This window comes from Lutjanus erythropterus, chromosome 14 (genome assembly GCF_056507025.1).
Source record: "Lutjanus erythropterus isolate fLutEry1 chromosome 14, fLutEry1.hap2, whole genome shotgun sequence".
NCBI classification, from domain to species: domain Eukaryota; kingdom Metazoa; phylum Chordata; class Actinopteri; order Lutjaniformes; family Lutjanidae; genus Lutjanus; species Lutjanus erythropterus.
In genome coordinates this window covers 21,016,874-21,034,684 of record NC_139330.1, presented here as the reverse complement: position 1 = coordinate 21,034,684, position 17,811 = coordinate 21,016,874, and the positions used below count along the sequence as shown (strand labels likewise).

Below are 17,811 nucleotides of genomic sequence, written 5' to 3'. Positions count from 1 at the left end.
ATGTACTTAGTTACATTTCACCACTGAAAAAAGCATAACATCTAAGTACTTGGTTTATTTAAGTGAACCCAACTCAGTACACTGAGTTTGGCAGCTTTTTTGACCTCAAAGTACAAGCAACCTATTTAAAATGAGTGTTAATAGCAAGTTGTTAAAAACTGAGTTAGGTGAACTCAGTATTTGTAATTAAACTTGATGTTAGTATTTACAGTATAGCAACAGCACCTGTGCATGGGAGAAGAGTGGGATACAGTGTATTCAAAGAAGTGACTTCAGTACGTATTAAAATCTAATGACACATGAAAAACACTCCAACAGCTGCCTGACAAGATGTTTAAATAAAGTGAGAGTGAATGTTGACAGAGTTAAAAGAGAGGTTTGAATGGAGGCTTCACTTCATGGGAAAATCTCTGTGAGTTGTAAATGTGGGTATAATGTGCACATCCAGGCAGGATATCCAGAGCCTTGTAAAATTCCAGGCAGTAATTCTTGTAAAGCTTGCATGTGTTTACTCAACAGCGTGCCTCAACGTCCGCAGCTCCCATTGGACAACTGCACCGAGCTTGCAATTAGGATCCCGAGCTTGGCAGTTATTAATGATGCCATTGAGGAAGGAAATGGCAGATAGGCTTCTCTTCCACAGACGCCGTGACCTCGTGTTTATTCACTATGCCAGACGTTTTTAATCATGGTCCTCTGGACCCCAAGCTCTGCTGGTTTCCAGTTTAGCCAATTAGGTACGGGCTATTTTTCACACAACATAAAAGATGGATGCAATTAACTACCTGGTAAAGCAGAACACTGGTTTTCAAACTGTGGGTCAGGACTCTCAACAGGATCCTTGCAAAGTAATTTGAGGGGCAAGAAGATGATTTATGGACTACGGAAAAATGTTGAGGACAAATGATTCTGTGTATCTTTTTATCTCTGGAAGCCCAAAGAGAACTCTATGAAATATTATCCTGAATCTAACTGTATGCTACCTGTGTATGAGCTTTTCACATTAGTTTACATTTTGCAGTTTAAAAAAAATAAAATTTATATGGTCATCCTTAATATGCATTAGCAACCTTAAAATTGAGTGAAATAATCTTATTAACCATCTGTGTGAAACATTAAAAAACAATTTAATATAAATACATTCAACAGGGGCCCATTGAACTGTGGGTCAAGGTAAAGTTAACAGTACAAAAGGTGGTTTATTTATTTCAAGAAAACAGTCCAACTCAGTTACAGTTTTTAAAAATAATAACATAATCAGGTCTTGTATAAAATGTCTTAAAGAGCACAGGTGGCATGATTTCCTGTGACAAATAGAAAAAATGCAGAATTTATGGGACAAAAATTGACAAATGTCCACTGAGGTCATGTGAATCAATGTACACGCTTGAAGATGAGTGCTGTCACACTGTTGCCCGTCTTGCCTCCAAATTGGAAATTGGGTGTAGGCAGTTCCTGTACAAACTCAAATCCTGTGAAGCAACACAGAGAAAACGCGCAGGTTAAGAAATGCGCATTTTGCAAACTTCCATACATCATACATTGTCTTCAATACAGATGCCAAGAATCTTTTCCTGCTGACTATGGCTACGGAGGGGTTAGGAGAGGCACTGCAAGTCAAGAACTATCCATCCACCATCTGTGGTGCTTCCTGGGGCCTAGTAAATGCAGGCTGTCAGTGTGACAGATGAGATCTCAAGGCCCTTTGGCCCCCTGCAGGCTCTCCAGAGTGACTACACTGACGAGTGACGGCTACTGGAAGCTTGCCGAAATTCTGACTTTACAAGGCTGTTGTTGCCTGCAGCTTAACAACCTGCCAGGTAACTGTCTCAGTTGTGGGACTCTGTCTGTGTTTTGACTGAGGGTCGGACAACAAAACTCCCAAACATAATGCGGTTACATTCCAGATTGCTGTAAATCACACTGATACACATCTAAAAAAGGATTTTAGGATTTTGTTTTGTTTTGCTGGTGTTTTGACCCATTTACAACTCTGCACACATGCATGTAAAGATGTCCTGTGGAGTTTTCTTGTAAACTAACAAAAATTATGTTTGCATTCAGTGTTAGTCACCAAAACCCAGTGTGTAATCTTGAGTTCTAACAAATGCATCGAATGTTTCTCATTCCTCATAAAACATTTAGTATCTTGTATCCAGCACTGTTTATAGCCATGCTTAGACGTATTCTTCTTCTTCCCTGTTTTTGTGGGCACATTGCAGCGCATCTCAGCGTGTTACTGCAAACTGCTGATCAGTGGCATAGTGTGACACAATGTGTAACAATGTGTATCATGTCACATGTGGTAAAACAGTTAAAACACCAGAAGTCAAAAACTCTAGGGAACCTTTCACATTTCAGATATTTTATACATTTTTAATGTGATCTTTCCTCCTGGCGGCTATTCATTCCTATTCATTTGATAACTTGAAATTCAAAAGATTATATGGATTAGGCCTCCTTTGTTTAATTAAAATTTAAAGGACCAGTATGTAGAATTTAATGGCATCTAGTGGTGCACTTGCAGACTGCAGCATGCAGAAGAGAATCCATGCTTCTGACCAAAATCACATGTATTGCTTCAGTTGCTTAGCATGCAATACTAATGGACACTCCAAAACACCCATTTCATGTGTATTTCTTAATACATATATTTCTGCACAAAATAAGTACATATATGTATATTTTTACATTGGTACTGAGTGCTGACCTTCAGCAATACTTTAAAAAGATAAATAAAATGCTGTGTGCAGCCTGAAAATAATCAACTAAGAAGTGATTGAGCAATGGCAGGGTAGAATCAAAACTGTACTGTACCTGGCATTGTCCTCATTTACACTTTTACATGTGATCAAAGGTCAGGTTTGCAGAAAATTACCTTACCAATCGTGCTGGTTTTTGGAGAGCCACTTGGCTTGTCTGCCTGCTAAGAGAGCTAAAAGAGCAGCATACATATAATTAATTTCAGTGTTTCTCCTCACCTTCACTGAATCTTTCTAGCAGCTGCTCTTTTGTCCAGTTACAAGAAGTGATGGCAAAGAGTCCTTTGTCCTTGAGAGCATCTTTTACAGCATGAACATAGAGTTTTTTGCCCTCCTTGGTGTTGTCTGGGTTTAAGCTTATCGCATCAAATGTTCCTTTGTCAATGCAGACATCAAAACCCTTTAGCTCCCCTTGACAGTTTAAGAAATCCATCTCCTAAAATTAAGAAAAGACAAGAAAAGTTAAGAGTCTGTCTGTTGGTCAACAGCAAATATACAATATGGACCTTCATTTTTCATCAAGAGCCGAGTAGTTGATCATCAGGAAAGTAATAGTCAACTATGTTTAAAATCTTTTTACATCTCTTAAATTTCCTGCTTTTCTCATTTTCATATAATATTATTTGGTGGACTGTCGGAACAGACATTTAAAGACATCACCTTGGACTTTGTACTTATTTCTGATGTTTTATTGACCAAATCATTCTAGAAAATAATCACTGTAAATAATCAGTAGATTCATCGTTAATGAAAATACCACCACAAAAAATAGTTCCCTAAAGAAGAAATCCTTCAGTGCCAACCAAGATGAAAAGTGTTATACCTCACGGGTTAACTTTAAGACTAAATTCCAACTGCTGATATGACAGCAGTTAATTCTGCTGACGTTGCTGACCCACCATACCACCAGTGAAAGGAGTCCATTATCTGGACAGAGGGCAGAACTCTGGGGAGACCTCAAGAGACACATATTTGCGAGCTGTGGGTCACACAATGTGGGATTTATTATGGAGGACAGAAATATCTATATTGTTGCAACTGACCTGGCTTCAATTTGAGTCAGTGAAATGGAAAAACTGGGAAGGTGTTGGAGGAATGTATGAACATGATGTGTCAAAGCAGCAGCAGACAGTGACTAATGTACATGGAGACAGGGCCTGCCATAGATTCGAGACTCAGAATGACCCTTGAAGCAAGAAACCTGATGGAGAAGCTCTTTTATCATGAGCTTAAACTCCTCACACTGCCTCAGACTCCATTCAAGGCTACACATGCACACACAAAAAAAGAGCACATTCACACAAATTATTTTGGCCTTCAGCAGTACTGGAAGAAATGAAAAAGATGCCAACATACCATTTCTCTCTCACACTCACACACTAATATAACCACTGTACTCGCCCTGTCCAGTTTAGGTCAATATTGACTTCAGTGGAAGGCTTTCTGCCCAAGCAAAGCACACACCGTCATAGGTGTGTGATGCATATAACACACGGTATATACAACTGTATTATACACACAGGAGAGGAAAACTCACTCATCACATCGCTTATAGACCAGCTAGCATTTGCAACTTGTTTTTCTTGCATATATACTTTAGTGGATGTGTTAAATCTTGCCAATTCATTGGGTTTTGAGGTGCTTTAATCTGAGTGGTGAGCAGACATCCATCACTTTCATGGCCTTCTTCCTATCCAACTCTCCCACATGGTACACACAGGAGAGTTTCCTCTAACCTTCCCAGGCCCTGGCTTGCTCACAGTATCCTGAAAGCTATACTGTATCATTTAGGAATGAAGGAGAGTAATTATATCAGGTGCAAATTTAAATTTCCCAACTGTTGGTCACTTGTTATCATGATAAACATGAACAGAATGTAAGCCCTGAGGCTGGTAAATGTGTTGTCAAACTAGTGTTAGTTAACATTACAGTTGCATGATAGTTTTACTGACAAACATAACTGAACCCACCTTTACAGTGACATCTGTCAAGTCCTCGGCCTGCAGAACACTCCTGGCCAAATCTACAGATGCTGGAGAATAATCTATGCCAGTCAGATTCCTGTATCCATGTTTGGCCTTTGCACAAAAACACACAAGCAATTGAAGAACAAAGCTTAATAACAGTTATAGAAATGTCTAAGAAAATCTACGGTAGTTTGGTAACAATATAATCACAGTAAACCTAGCTGTTATGCATACATGTCCAATAAAGGCTCAGATCACCTAAATCTTCTTATAATTTTGGTGAGCTGGCCCTGAAACTCTGATGAAGTGCTCATGAAATAAAAATCAGAATAATGCCAAAAGTATTTTCACTCTGTTCACACCAGTTCAACTAAAAAGGCTCCATTTCCAGTGCCTATGTCAAGAATGGCAGCATTTTCTGGAATCTTAGCTCTGTCCATCCATCGCAGCACACGGCTCATGCTTTCCTCACCAAACCTAACAAGAAGAAGAAAACACACAGACTTTAGCAATGAGACAGGCTATTGTCAGACACCAAAAATACTGCATTAAACAAATCATTTTTAGGACGCATCTAGAGCTGTAACAATGTATTAGTTGCCAACTATTAAATGAATTGACAACTATTTTAATAATCAACCAATCATTTTCAGTTCAGATTTTCTTATTTCATCTTCCAAAGGGTGAATATTTTCTGATTTCTTTACTCTTCTATGACAATAAACTCAATATCTATGCTTTGTAGACAAAACAAGGCATTTGAAGACATCATCTTGGGCATTAGGAAACAGTGATCAACATTTTTCACCATTTTTGATGTTTTATGGGCCCAAAACCAATCAATTAATCAGGAAAACCAGAAACAGATTAATCAATAATGAATTAGATAGATAGATAGATAATCTGTTGTTACAGCCCTAAAAGCTATTGTCAGAACTAACCCAACACGTCTGCGGACATGTTGGGTTAGTTCTGGCAATAGCGAACATTCATTATTATGTATAGGATTACCATATCTCACCAACATCCCCAATGTCTTTGAATGTCTCAAGCTCTTTTTGGTATACATCTTCCCAACTGCAGAAAAAAAAATACACTCACTGTAATTAGTTATATAAATACTATAAATGACCACAAACATCACCATTAAAAAAACAAGCATTTTAATAGGGACAGGTTACTAAAAACTGATACAGAGAAATGCAAAAAGAAAAAGAAAGAAAGTTTTTTGGGCTTCTGAAGGGGGTCATGCCAAAAAAAATTGGGAACAACTGCTGTAAACACAGATATTAACATAATACTAATTAAGGCTGCGCTCCATTTAGTGCACAACAGCAGCACCGTAACTCTGTTTGACCTGAGTGGAACAGGACCTTGATTGATCACTGGTAAAAATCTGTTTACCCCACTATTTCATATCAAAATGTCTGTGTCTGTGAAAAATGTCTATAACAACCCAAAATCTCCTCTAAACAGACAGGAGTCACACAACTTTCCATTCTACATAATGCATAACAACTAAACTTAAAAAACACATGCTGGGCGCGTCAGTCATAAGTTAAGAACTTGTGGTATCATATAAAATCTTTAAATAGATGGTGACTCTATAAGCTATAACCAAAATAAATTCCTAAAAACATGTTTTCATGGGTTAACGGTATGTCAGTTAGCTCTGTTGTTGTCTCACGTAGCTATGCAGCCTGAACAGCCATCATACGTTAACATTAGCAACAAAGCTAACGGAGATCAACACTTACTATTGTTTCGTTCCGAGTTTTGAAGGTCCAAAATCCGTGTCTGAGTCTCTGTCCTCCTCTGTCTCCGAGGTATTTCCACAGCCATGTGGGCTCTCTGTTGCTACCTCCATGCTGAAGTTCAGACTGTCAAGTCGCTGCCTACAGCTCCCACAAGACGTTGCGTTTGAGGAGCGTGCTTGCAACCGCGGGGGGCATCGGGATTGATAGGGATGTTTCCATCATGGCGGCATCCATTTCAGGTTATACTTTTAGTTCTGTGTGTTATCACAGCGCCAACAGCAACTCAGATCATGTAAGTATTCACAATTATGTTGACACTCTATTGTGCAGTGGTTGCTGAAGTGTGCGTGGCTCGGCGGTACGTCTGATCGTTCATCAACGCCATTAGTTTGTGTTGTTTTCCAGTGTCATCATCCTGTTGCTGGCTAGCTAGTATTGGTTCCGTCTATTTACCGGCAGGTATGGTTAGATTAGACTGTGTAGCTACAGCAACATGAGGACATAATCAGTAATTCTAAGATGACCTCATTTCTTACAGCTGCCCAAATGTCAAATATCTTGCTATAACATAAGCCATAAAGAGTTGTGCACATGAACACCTGCTGTATCGATATGGGAAATGCTGTTAGGAAAGTTTGAGTTCCAGGAAATACTCAGTCGTTAGCTAGTTAGCATGTTAGCTAAGCTACCAAGTCAAGTGACTTCCGTGTGTCGGCTCTGCTGACAACTATAGTCACCTCGACCTATTTGATAACCGTTTAGTGTGTCAGCAAAAATAAGAAGCTAACGCAGGTAATTTCTAAAGTAATTAAACTGACCTCTGTTTATTTTTTTTTCTGGTTTCCTCATTGCTAGATTAGCTTGTTAGCTACCGGGCTAATGTTGGTTGCATTTATGTCAATACCGTCAAACAACATGACTGACATGCGTAAATTTATTTTTCTTTGTCTGTACATTGTTGTTGTTGTTGAGACATAATCGGGGAGAAATGCTTTGTGATCAGTGTATGGGAAATAAACCTCAAACACAAGCGTTGACTGGTTAATGTCAGCGCTGTTTACATGTCTTCTCCCCATGTCCAGACTTTTAAAAGTCGGCCCGGGCAGGTGGATGGCTGCTACTTTCAAGTTAGCCTGCATTCCTGACATAAGCAGAGAGATTAGGGCAACACTGTTTATCAGCTGCTGCGTCTTGTCAGTGATGTCATTTGTATGAAATAAACGACTTAATTCCCAGACAGAATTCAAAAAAATATTTGTTATTGATGTTACATGAGGAAATGTTATGATTATGATTCAGTGATTCGATAGTATATTGTTGTTCTGTATGCTCTCAATCAGAAACTAAAAACATTTTCATGAAAAGATTATGCATCAGGCTAGCCTTTCTTTATGATACCCCATATTATATTACTGCTGGCAGGGTGCAAAGTTTTGTTGTTCATCGGCCAAATGGCTGGTGAACGTTTACCAATCATAAATTATCACTGGGCTTTGGCTTGTGAGTGAACCAAATCTACCAACCACTTGAATATTTTTTTCAGTATTTGGCTGGTGGATGTTGCTAATTTTGTGCCCTGACTGCAGGGCTGTAGTGATTTTTTTTTTTTTTTTGATTTGTAAACCAGCCATTTTCTAAATACGATAAACGAGTTAGTCTATAAAATATCAAAATTAGTGAAAAAATGTTCATCACATGTCCCAGAGCGTCAGTGTCATCTTTAAAGTGCAGTCTTTTCTGAATAAAGTCCAAAGCCCAAAGAATGTCAATACATATCAGTGTAAAACAGAGAAGAGAAAACCCTTGCATTTGAGAAGCTGTAATCAGAATATGTATGGCATATTTGCTTGATAAATAACTTAATGGCTGTGTCTGAAGTCACTCACTCATTCACTAATTGCCACTCACTATCCAGGGATATAGAGGACAATATAAAGAGCTCACTATATAGTGAAGAAAAAATGCATTTGGACACTGCTTGGGTAATTTTCTCTCTGCTGTTAATTGCATCATTGTTGTTGTTTTTCTTTTACTGGTATATAGTGCTTGGTTAGTAGCCATCAGTTGTACATGATTTTTTACAATTTATTCTGGGAGTTCACGAAATAGGGTGTGATAATTCTCACTTTACATTTTGACATCACTGCAAATAGTGAACTCACCATATAGTGGACTGTACAGTGAGTAGTGAGTGATTTTGGACACAGCCAATATGAACTGATTGATGCTGTTGATGTCAAAATGCTGTTGGTCAACTTATAATGGACTAATTGTTTCAGGTCTTCATTACTGCCCTAACTGCAGTTTTGTCAAATGTATTTGCACAGGAGGGCTTCCTATTAGGAGAAGTAAGGCAAGAAGAGACTGTCAGCATCAGTGACACACAGATCAGCAGTGCAGAATTGCTCCAGGTAGTAGGTAAGCCTTGAAAACAGACAAAACAAATTCTTATCCGGGTTTTGCTGTAGCCGCTGTACACTCATAGTCCGCCCACACAGGTGTTTTCACTCATTTTTTTTTGCTTGTTAAGAGCTCTTCCCAAGACTGTGTAGGCGTGTACAGACTGAGCTTGTTGACATCTCCCTCACTCCCCTATAAAATTTGTTGCATATATCAGGGACAGCTTTTATCATCACAAAGTTCCCTGTATAGCATTGCCCAGTCTCGAGAAGAAGTTAATCAGCCATAAAACACTTCTGTAAGTGTGCAGGGCCCTTAATATCTGACTGTAAATTAACTATCCATGTTAAATAATTAACATTTCTTGTTGAAGATGCCTCATTAAATAAGCAGTAGTGACATACTGGATACAGTTACGAATCACACCTTTCAATATCAGTCAAGTAGACTGATGACAAGAGGGGATTTCTTTTCATTTCAATTTAACATCAGTGATTGCCTGTGAGCGAAACATAAACAGAGTCACAGGAATCAGTATTAAATTGTATTCTGCCAAAATATGGCAATATACTGAAAATATGAACAAGAGATTTTTTTTTCAGTTGTGTGAATTGTTTGGTTTTAATGCTGCCTGAATTTCTCCTCTGCCCATTCAGTCCTGTTAGGACAAGTGTACTTTGATGCATCTGAATGTGAAATATAACTGAGAAAGACATGATGCCAATAAGCTGATTTTTGCTGAGTTCTAATCCATCTGCTTCAGTTTGCTCTGTCAGAATTGTGCAGGTTTGTGCCAATAACGTCTTTTTAAAATGCTTGGCATAAGAGTCTGTTTGTATGTGATTTTTGTATTGTAAACTTAAAAACAACTGAAACCCAAATGCTAATGTAACATAACCAACAACAGAAGCACCTACTTTTTTGGCCGTCCAGGAATCGCCATCAATATAATTTTAATATCTGTGTGACTGGTGGTATCTTGCAGTCCTGTTTTGCGAGTTTCGTGTGTAGATTACATTTGGCTTACACTGTTAAAGATTTGAATGTATGATGTTATATAACTGAAATGTCTGTCACCATTTGTTTCCAACAGAAATCCATAATCATGATCCTTGTACACAGTTGTTTAGGTAAGATATGAGCTTTTTATTCTCAAACAGCTTCATCATTAGTTATCAATGCCTATGTTATAATGTAGAACAGACACAGCTTTAGGGGGACAAAAATGGTTGGCCAGCAATTTTAGCCATTATTGTTTTGATTTAAGAAAACCCGACCAAAGTGGCATTTTTAAAAGACCTATTGTTGCTTTGTTATTGAGAAGTCTTCTTATTGTTGTTTATTTATTCTCTCAATAAAAGTGCCTTTGTGGAAAGTAGCCTGTGATATCTTAGTTTTATGACACTGTAAATGTACTGACAGTTTAAATGGATACATCAGTTGCCTATCATTCTTTTAGGCCACTATGAATTAATTTGACATTGGACAGTAGATGGCCCCATCTGACAAGATTGGGCAACAGAAATATGCCAAGGCAGAGGAGGAGTAGGAACATGATGAATCAGGTTGAACTTACTTGTTTTTCTCCCCCCTCTCACCAGCTTTTATGACTACGCAGGCAAAATCAATGAAGAAAATCTCAACAGCATTCTTAAAGATAGGCGGAAAGTGAGTGAATTCTTTTTTTTTTTTTAATGGTTGTGATTTCAACATATGTCGTGCCTATGTTCTGTGAAATGTCATTGATGCCCTTTTGTTACTTGTAAACCAAGGCTACACTAAAAGGAATCCTAAGAAATCACATGACTTTTTCTTTGCAATAAAATTCAAATATACAAACTAACGAGTGATCTCAAACTAAAAGTATGATTGACTGGTGTCTCAAAATATAATCTCAAAATGTAAACTGCATAGACTTGCATAAAATCTGAGTCCTGATTTCATCAGTGTTGGCTTCAAACAATGTTGTACAACACAATGTACTAACATACTTGTATTGAAAGTAATGATTGATAGTGTTACTTTTCCTCACAGGTACAGGTTTCATAACGATTTTGATTTTTTTTTTTTTTTTTTCCAGATGCTGTATATTTTATTTGGCCAGTTGTGTTGTTATACAGTCACAGATGGAGATGGATTAAAAACATTTTAAAAGACTTCTTTCTTATGTCATGTAGAACGTCATTGGTTGGTACCGGTTCCGGAGGAACACGCAGCAGCAGATGTCGTTCAGGGAACAGATCATCCACAAACAGCTGACTCAGCTGCTTGGTGTGCCCGACCTCGTCTTCCTTCTTTTCAGCTTCATCTCCACAGCCAACAGCTCCACGCACGCTCTGGAGTATGTGCTCTTCAGACCTAACCGCAGGTAATAACTGCATGTTGACCAACAGACACAAACACTCAACACATTTTGACAAACTCCTGTCTGATCAAAAAAATATTTACTGTTGTCCAGATGTTTTACATGACTGAATGAATAAAGAGGTATTCAATTTAATACGTTTTCTATGTCACTGTCATTAACAACAATTCTGTGTCTGCCACTAGATGTTCTCATTTGCTACCTGGGTTCATGTTACCTATTAGAAAAAAGTGAGAAAGAGTGGGGTTGGCGTATCCCCACTTTTGCAAGTTGCTCTGTTTAAAATGTATGACACTATGTTAAGAAAATTAAACATAAATAATTTAGTGCATATATGTGCTACTGGATTTAAAACAAAAGTGTCATTGAGACATTATCAACACTTTGCAAAGTCATGAAATGTTGAAATGGTAGTTATGTGGTAGAGCTGAAAAATGAATTGAAATTTTTTCGCCTACTGCAATTTTCAAATTAAATAAAATTGAATATTGTGGTGTTGCAGAGTTGTCCTGCTCTGCACATCATATTCTATAGACTTTAGAAAGCATTTTTTGGCACAGATCCCTGCAAAAAAATCACAGCACAGTCATTTTTCTGTGTTTTTCAATGAAAATGAGAATATTACTATAGAAAATTAGCATTCATTCTAATGTCAGAATTGCGATATCAGTCAAAGTAAATGCAATTTTTTTCAAAGTTGTTCAGCCACACTCTGGGGAGAGATTTCTCCTTGTTGCCAATTAAGCTTTGTACATTACATCTACCTCATTTATAAATAAATGGTTAATAAGAGTGAGTTGTCAAAGCAAATACACATTTGTGCTTTTAAAGATGTATGTAGTATTATATATGTCTGCTATGATTTAACAGTGCTAACTGGTCATCTCCACTCAGTAGGTACAACCAGAGGATCACTCTCACAATCCCAAACCTCGGCAACACGAGCCAGCAGGAATACAAAGTCTCCTCAGTGCCCAACACCTCACTCAACTACACCCAGGTCATCAAAGAGCACGGGTAAGGTTTGGACTCACAACTTTTTTTTTTTTCTTTGCACCACACCCACGTCATTCCCACTCCCGTTTTTGGCTCGGGTAGAATTAAGACAGCCATGTGTCTCCTCTGATATGCGTGGAGCTGCAGCTGCCACCTGTTTTCACCTGACGGCACACTACAGCTTCACCTTGAGGGCATAACATGTGCAGCTCCCTCCCAACCCCCCAAACTAGTGCCTCAACTACTCAGTGGGAGTTGCTTCTCTTCCACAAACACCTTTCTGTTCAATAGGGTGCACTGCTGGCAGGGATTTAACCCTGACCCCAACACCCAGGACATGCAAGATTTGTGTGAATGTGTTACACTTGACACTGTGTGTAAGTCGTATCAGTGTACATTTGTGTGTGACTGACTGCAGTGGGAAGCTGGTAGGTGACAGGCTGTGCATGCTTCTGCCTGTATTTCTGTGTCTTTGTGTCTAAACTTAGAGCCACTGTTTCTGAATACTAGGGTGAATACTGTGTCAGTGTCATCTCGACTGCAGGGGTTCAGCCAGGCCTGTCTATCCAGCTTCTGATAAGATCACTTTATTTTCACCTCAGCTCAGTCAGCTCACATTTGTGTGTGACAGCTAGTGGAATAAGTCTGATTTAACTTTGATATAGAAGACATCCACTGCTCTAATGCGCTTACAATGCTGCATCTTGATGAATAACCTGCGTGAGCTTGTTACTGTGATGTTATTTATTATGTCTTGAATGATGTAATGGATATATATTTTGGTAAATATCTTTCCAGCGCTGAATTCTTTGACAAAGATGGTGTGATGAAGGATATTCGAACAATATTTCAAGTGTACAGCGCACTACAAGATAAAGTGCAGGTGAGTCATGAATAGCTGGTGGATTTTGTCTAAGACGTGTAGTGAAATTCTTCGCTCGCTAAAATTTTTTCACCGGTTTGTCTTGTTTTTTAGGCTGTGTGTGCGGAGGTAGAACAAAGTGAACGCGTGAAGGAGAAAATTCAAGAGGATGTGAACAAACTCAAACAACAAATTGCTCTCAGGAAACGCAAGACAGCAGAAGAGGAGAGGAGTAAGTACCTGGTTTGGCTTCTGTACACTGGAATTATGTCATTCAATTTCAAGTGTGTGCTTGTTTAAAATGTAGGAACATCAGCTGGCTTATGATCAATAGCAAACAGGAAAAACAAGAAACATTAAACTAAAGTTACTTAGTCACTTCTTTTGTTTTGATCTGTGTGCCTCAGGCCTCTTTTAAAATATTTGATCAGGCAACAGATCCGAGACATTTAATGAAACCATGTTCCAACAACTACAGGTCTTCATAAGAGCTTTCAACAAACAGAAGTGCAGCCACTCCTGCATGATTGCACCTGCCAATGGAAGGCAGTCACATGACCCAGATAAACCCAAACTGATGAAATATAAACATGAGATAACATAGAAAAAAATAGAGGATAAATACCCATATATACATTTTAAATATAGGTTATAGGAAAAACAGACTTACACAAAAATAATTAATAATAAAGAAAAAAATCTTCATAGATAAGATCTATATTTTTATATATTCTATTCTTGAATGTATGTTCAGTGGGCTCAGTTTTATACATGATTTATTTTGTCTCACTATGTGACAACTTGCCATAAAATATACTATATTATTAATGATGATGATGATGTGATTCTTGCCCAGGTCCCCTTTCCCTTAAATTTTATAGAAGCCAAAATGCCTCCATGTGCTAGCTTAGTGCGGGTCAGGTTGTATCCATCTCACATCTCATCGCATTCGCACGCAAAACAAAATAAGTAACCTAGTTTAAAACAAACATGTTTATGTCTGTTACATTTCAGCATCCAGTCGATTCAGCCACTTTTGTTACAGGCGATCATAATGTGCAGAGTTGGGTTTTAAATTTCAGATTGACTTTCGGCGTCTTTTTGTAAAGCATATAGAAAAATCCTTCCACACATGGGCACATCAAACCTTATATAATAGAAGTGGTGTTGCGATGAATAAAATCTCCTTGTTTGTAAGTTCTATCAGTGTAAACATCAGTGAAATATTTTGTTTGCAACACATCACAGTGAAGGCAATGCATGCAATTAAACCTGCCAGATGGTTTGATCAACCAAGTGCATCTACACCTTCCTCTCTGTCCCACAGGACTCCGTGAGGCTCAAAATGCAGACTCCCATTCCACTCCAGAGGAGAACACAGAACCTTCTGAGACATCCCCTCTGTCCAGGATAACTTTCCACACACCCTCTGCCCCGGAGCGGCCCAGTACCTCACCTAACCCACCGTCTTATGCTGACCTCTTGTCCCAGGATGACTCTCTGCTCTCTTCTTCTTCCCCGCCCACCAGTGCTGCTCTACTGCCCCGGCCCCAGGCTGTGGGTTCTCCAGGACACCCTACCCCCGGCCCTCTGGGGATGGGCTTGGGCCTCGGGCTGGGCCTGGGTGCCAGCTCTAATCCCGTCACCACTCCCAGCACCCCGTACCTTGGAAATGGTGATGGGTCGAGCTCTGACTCGCTAGATAGACAAGCTGCAGGGCAGGAAGATGACGAAGATGAGGACGAGGATGATGAAGACGAGGACAGTAGCGAATATGAGAACTTAGTGAGCGAAGCCACTCATCTGCCAATGGTCTCTGGCAGCGTTTTAGCGCAAGGCCGACCAGCGGCCCTTAGTCCTGACGGGGACGCTCGTGGCTCACAGACCACATAGAAACATGCAGGGTGTGTATGGGACACAAATAAGTGACACACCTTGAGAGGTGGGCATCTCAAGCAATCAAAGATAGACAAATGTAGACAAAAGAAGTGCCAGTCCTGAAAGTGAAAGGCATGTGCAGGTGGTGTTCCGCTGTGAGTATTTCTTCTTGTCTTAGTCTGATCTCCATTTTAAGGGGAGACATTGCTAGGCTTTGCAGGCTTAACAGGTGTGTCTCACTGGCGGCAAAAGTTGTCCGTTTTCATTCTTTTCTTTTGGGAATGGGGTCGGTCGGGGTACTTCAGTATGGATGTGTCTGGTTTCAGGGTTGTAAAGTGGATAATACAACACAATTTTTTGCCAACAGGCCCTTCTCCATGCTTTCCTCCTCTTTTTTTGTTTCACATTTGCATCACCAACTGAGCAGCCACCCTTGCATTACCTCTTGCACTATTTTTTATTTTTATTTTTTTTTGCCTTCTTTTAAACAAACCATCTTAAAAAAGTAATGGGGAAAATATTCTGCGGCCTTCAAACAGTTTTTAAAATAATGTAGGCAAATGGTTGTTAACTTTTTATTTTTGGATTTGAAGAAAGAGATATATATGTAACTAGAATTTCTTTATTAACATGCACATTTCTTGCATTTGTTTTTGGGCTGATTATTACAACATTTTCTTTTCCATGTTCCACAGTCTTTAATTAATTAATCATACAGTTGCCTATTTAAATGTTGAAGAATAGATTTCAAAACAAAATTTACTCTGCCACTTCTATAATGGGTGCTTTATGTATACATAAATATATATATATTTTGTCAGATTAACAGTTAATCTAATTTGATTGACAAGAATGTCAATGTCTCGTTCCTCTTGGATAACACTGAAATTGTATGCGCTTTGCTGCACTTAACAAAATTTAAGATTTCTTTATTATTGTGCTATACCAATGCTGTCATGTTGTGCCACTTGACTAGTCCTCCTTGACCACCCTGAGCCGAACTCAGCTCAGCTTTTGTGTGTTGTATGGGGTTCACAGGGCAAACACAATGTACTGTAGCTTTACTAACCAGATGCTTAAGGTTCCCTTTCTGCTGCTGCCGAAACACAGAGAGCTACCACTAAAAAAAAAAAGCTGCATCTGTCTGTTCTTCTTCACATAAAAACCTGGCTGCTACTTCCACTTCACAGTGCTGGTTGTCTCCAATACTACTGACCGTGATCATATAACCACTTCAAACTCACTTCTCACTGACTTGTTCTCTATTTAAGTCATAATGGAAGGCTGATACTCCCCTTTAGTGTGTGAATTGTAACCTTGGGAACGGAGCACGAGCAATCACCTTCCTGTCTTGGCATAGCTGACAGCAGACCCCATGTATTCTGACCTGCTTGGGTCGATGTTACGTGTACGGACCTGGATAATGTGATGAAAACGTCGTGACCTTGCTTCAGTATACAGTGCCTTTCACTCAGGGCAGTTTCTGTCTGCACACAGAACACATTCACAGATCTCTTTTGAGAAAATTATAACAAATTGTGTTGTGTTTGCAATAATTGACTTCCATCTTTTCCTTTTTTTAGTCCTGCAATTCTATGACTCTCTTTCCATGACGTGGTGTTTTGTCTACCTGAAACACTCTTCACTGCTTCCTAAAACTGTTTTCCCTTCTTACGTTCACTGACAACCTGTCTCTCTCATGGTTGCAGCTGCGACTTTGCTTGCTTTATTATTTGAAAACTGGAATTATAACCGTAAAGTCTGAGGGAATCTGCTTTGTGAGTGACACGTCCTGCAAGGCAGAGTTGGTATGATGAGCGTGACTGACATCTGAAAACATATGGCCCATTTGAAGACAACTGAGGAACAAGGTGTGGATTGATTGATGTAGGACGCCCTCCTTTGCATGAACTGCTCAATTCAAGACACTGTAATATTCAGCATGGACAGACATTTGCACTGCACATGTCCATGGAGGACGTCTGACATAGTGGTCAGCAGGTTGAAGACATTTTGTGGTGGGAGAGGTTTTGCCTTGTGAACAAGCTCTGCTTTATTTACACAGCCTGTTTGTATGTCCTGTTTTTTTGCCTTAGGGTCATTTCATTTGCCCTGATGTGTAATGCCAATGCGTCACTTATCGGGAACTGGCACTCAAAATGTTACTTAATAATCACCCAGAGTAACACAATCACACAATGTTAAAAGAAATGACAAAATCAATTTGTTAGGAGTATGGTTTCCTTTGACTACTGGAATATAATAAGGAAATATATAATGAATGTATAGTAGACAAGGGAGGGGGGGTAGCATTTAAACAGCACTTACTGTATAAGCTTGTCTCAGTTGAGTGTTGTGGTGGTATAGAGCAGCAGCAGTTCTCAGTGTTGCTCCTCACTCTTAATCCTGCTCCTCAGTCCCTAGATGATTGCTTTTTAAGTCTTTCCTTCTGGCATCCCTCAGGTGTAACCCTGACTTGATGGCCAGAATGAAAAGCAGCAGGGCTCTGGCGCTGAGGACCACTGGCATACAATGTGAGAGGACTAACATTGCTAGGATACTATACCTTTGAAGTTCCAACGTAATACAAATATACACTCATGTACTCTTACTGTATGGGGTGACCCTTCCCTTCCTTCCCCCGAGTGGGCCATTGCAACATCAACACCTCCCTGAAAGCACAAAGTCCAGTGCACAGCTTAGATCTTCTCAGCTTTTATCTGGATATGTGTACTTGATGAAAGTAGACCAAGGACTTGCTTGGACGAGCACAGAGAAAATGGTTCCTAAACTGGGGGATAATAAATGAGACATGCATATGTGA

At 39.3% G+C, this 17,811-nt stretch overlaps 2 protein-coding genes across 3 annotated transcripts; one reads left to right on the top strand and one right to left on the bottom strand.

Moving 5' to 3' along the window:
* Positions 1-1,179: 1,179 nt before the first annotated feature.
* Positions 1,180-6,669, bottom strand: eef1akmt2 (EEF1A lysine methyltransferase 2). Its single transcript, XM_084735439.1, has 6 exons — positions 6,487-6,669; positions 5,741-5,806; positions 5,092-5,206; positions 4,733-4,840; positions 2,982-3,198; positions 1,180-1,472 (listed from the first exon to the last, which is right to left on the bottom strand). The coding sequence occupies exons 1-6, from the start codon at positions 6,594-6,596 to the stop codon at positions 1,375-1,377; spliced, it is 714 nt and encodes a 237-aa protein (XP_084591565.1). The 5' UTR covers positions 6,597-6,669; the 3' UTR covers positions 1,180-1,374.
* abraxas2 (abraxas 2, BRISC complex subunit) lies at positions 6,610-17,811 on the top strand. 2 transcript variants are annotated; one of them, XM_084735437.1, is made up of 9 exons: positions 6,610-6,778; positions 8,814-8,904; positions 9,980-10,016; positions 10,488-10,554; positions 11,064-11,254; positions 12,146-12,268; positions 13,046-13,130; positions 13,224-13,341; positions 14,437-17,811. In XM_084735437.1, the coding sequence occupies exons 1-9, from the start codon at positions 6,707-6,709 to the stop codon at positions 15,000-15,002; spliced, it is 1,350 nt and encodes a 449-aa protein (XP_084591563.1). In that variant the 5' UTR covers positions 6,610-6,706; the 3' UTR covers positions 15,003-17,811. The 2 variants fall into 2 exon arrangements, with proteins under 2 accessions (XP_084591563.1, XP_084591564.1); XM_084735438.1 differs by having other exon boundaries at positions 6,620-6,778; positions 12,149-12,268.

Excerpts from the sequence above, each read along its gene's own strand:
- eef1akmt2 (XM_084735439.1), bottom strand. The coding sequence starts at position 6,596 with ATGGAGGTAGCAACAGAGAGCCCACATGGCTGTGGAAATACCTCGGAG. Across the intron at positions 4,841-5,091 it reads GAGCCTTTTTAGTTGAACTG|GCCAAACATGGATACAGGAA; the intron begins GTGTGAACAGAG and ends TTTTGTGCAAAG. Across the intron at positions 1,473-2,981 it reads GCTAGAAAGATTCAGTGAAG|GATTTGAGTTTGTACAGGAA; the intron begins GTGAGGAGAAAC and ends GTTGCTTCACAG.
- abraxas2 (XM_084735437.1), top strand. The coding sequence starts at position 6,707 with ATGGCGGCATCCATTTCAGGTTATACTTTTAGTTCTGTGTGTTATCAC. Across the intron at positions 10,555-11,063 it reads TTCTTAAAGATAGGCGGAAA|AACGTCATTGGTTGGTACCG; the intron begins GTGAGTGAATTC and ends TATGTCATGTAG. Across the intron at positions 11,255-12,145 it reads CTCTTCAGACCTAACCGCAG|TAGGTACAACCAGAGGATCA; the intron begins GTAATAACTGCA and ends ATCTCCACTCAG.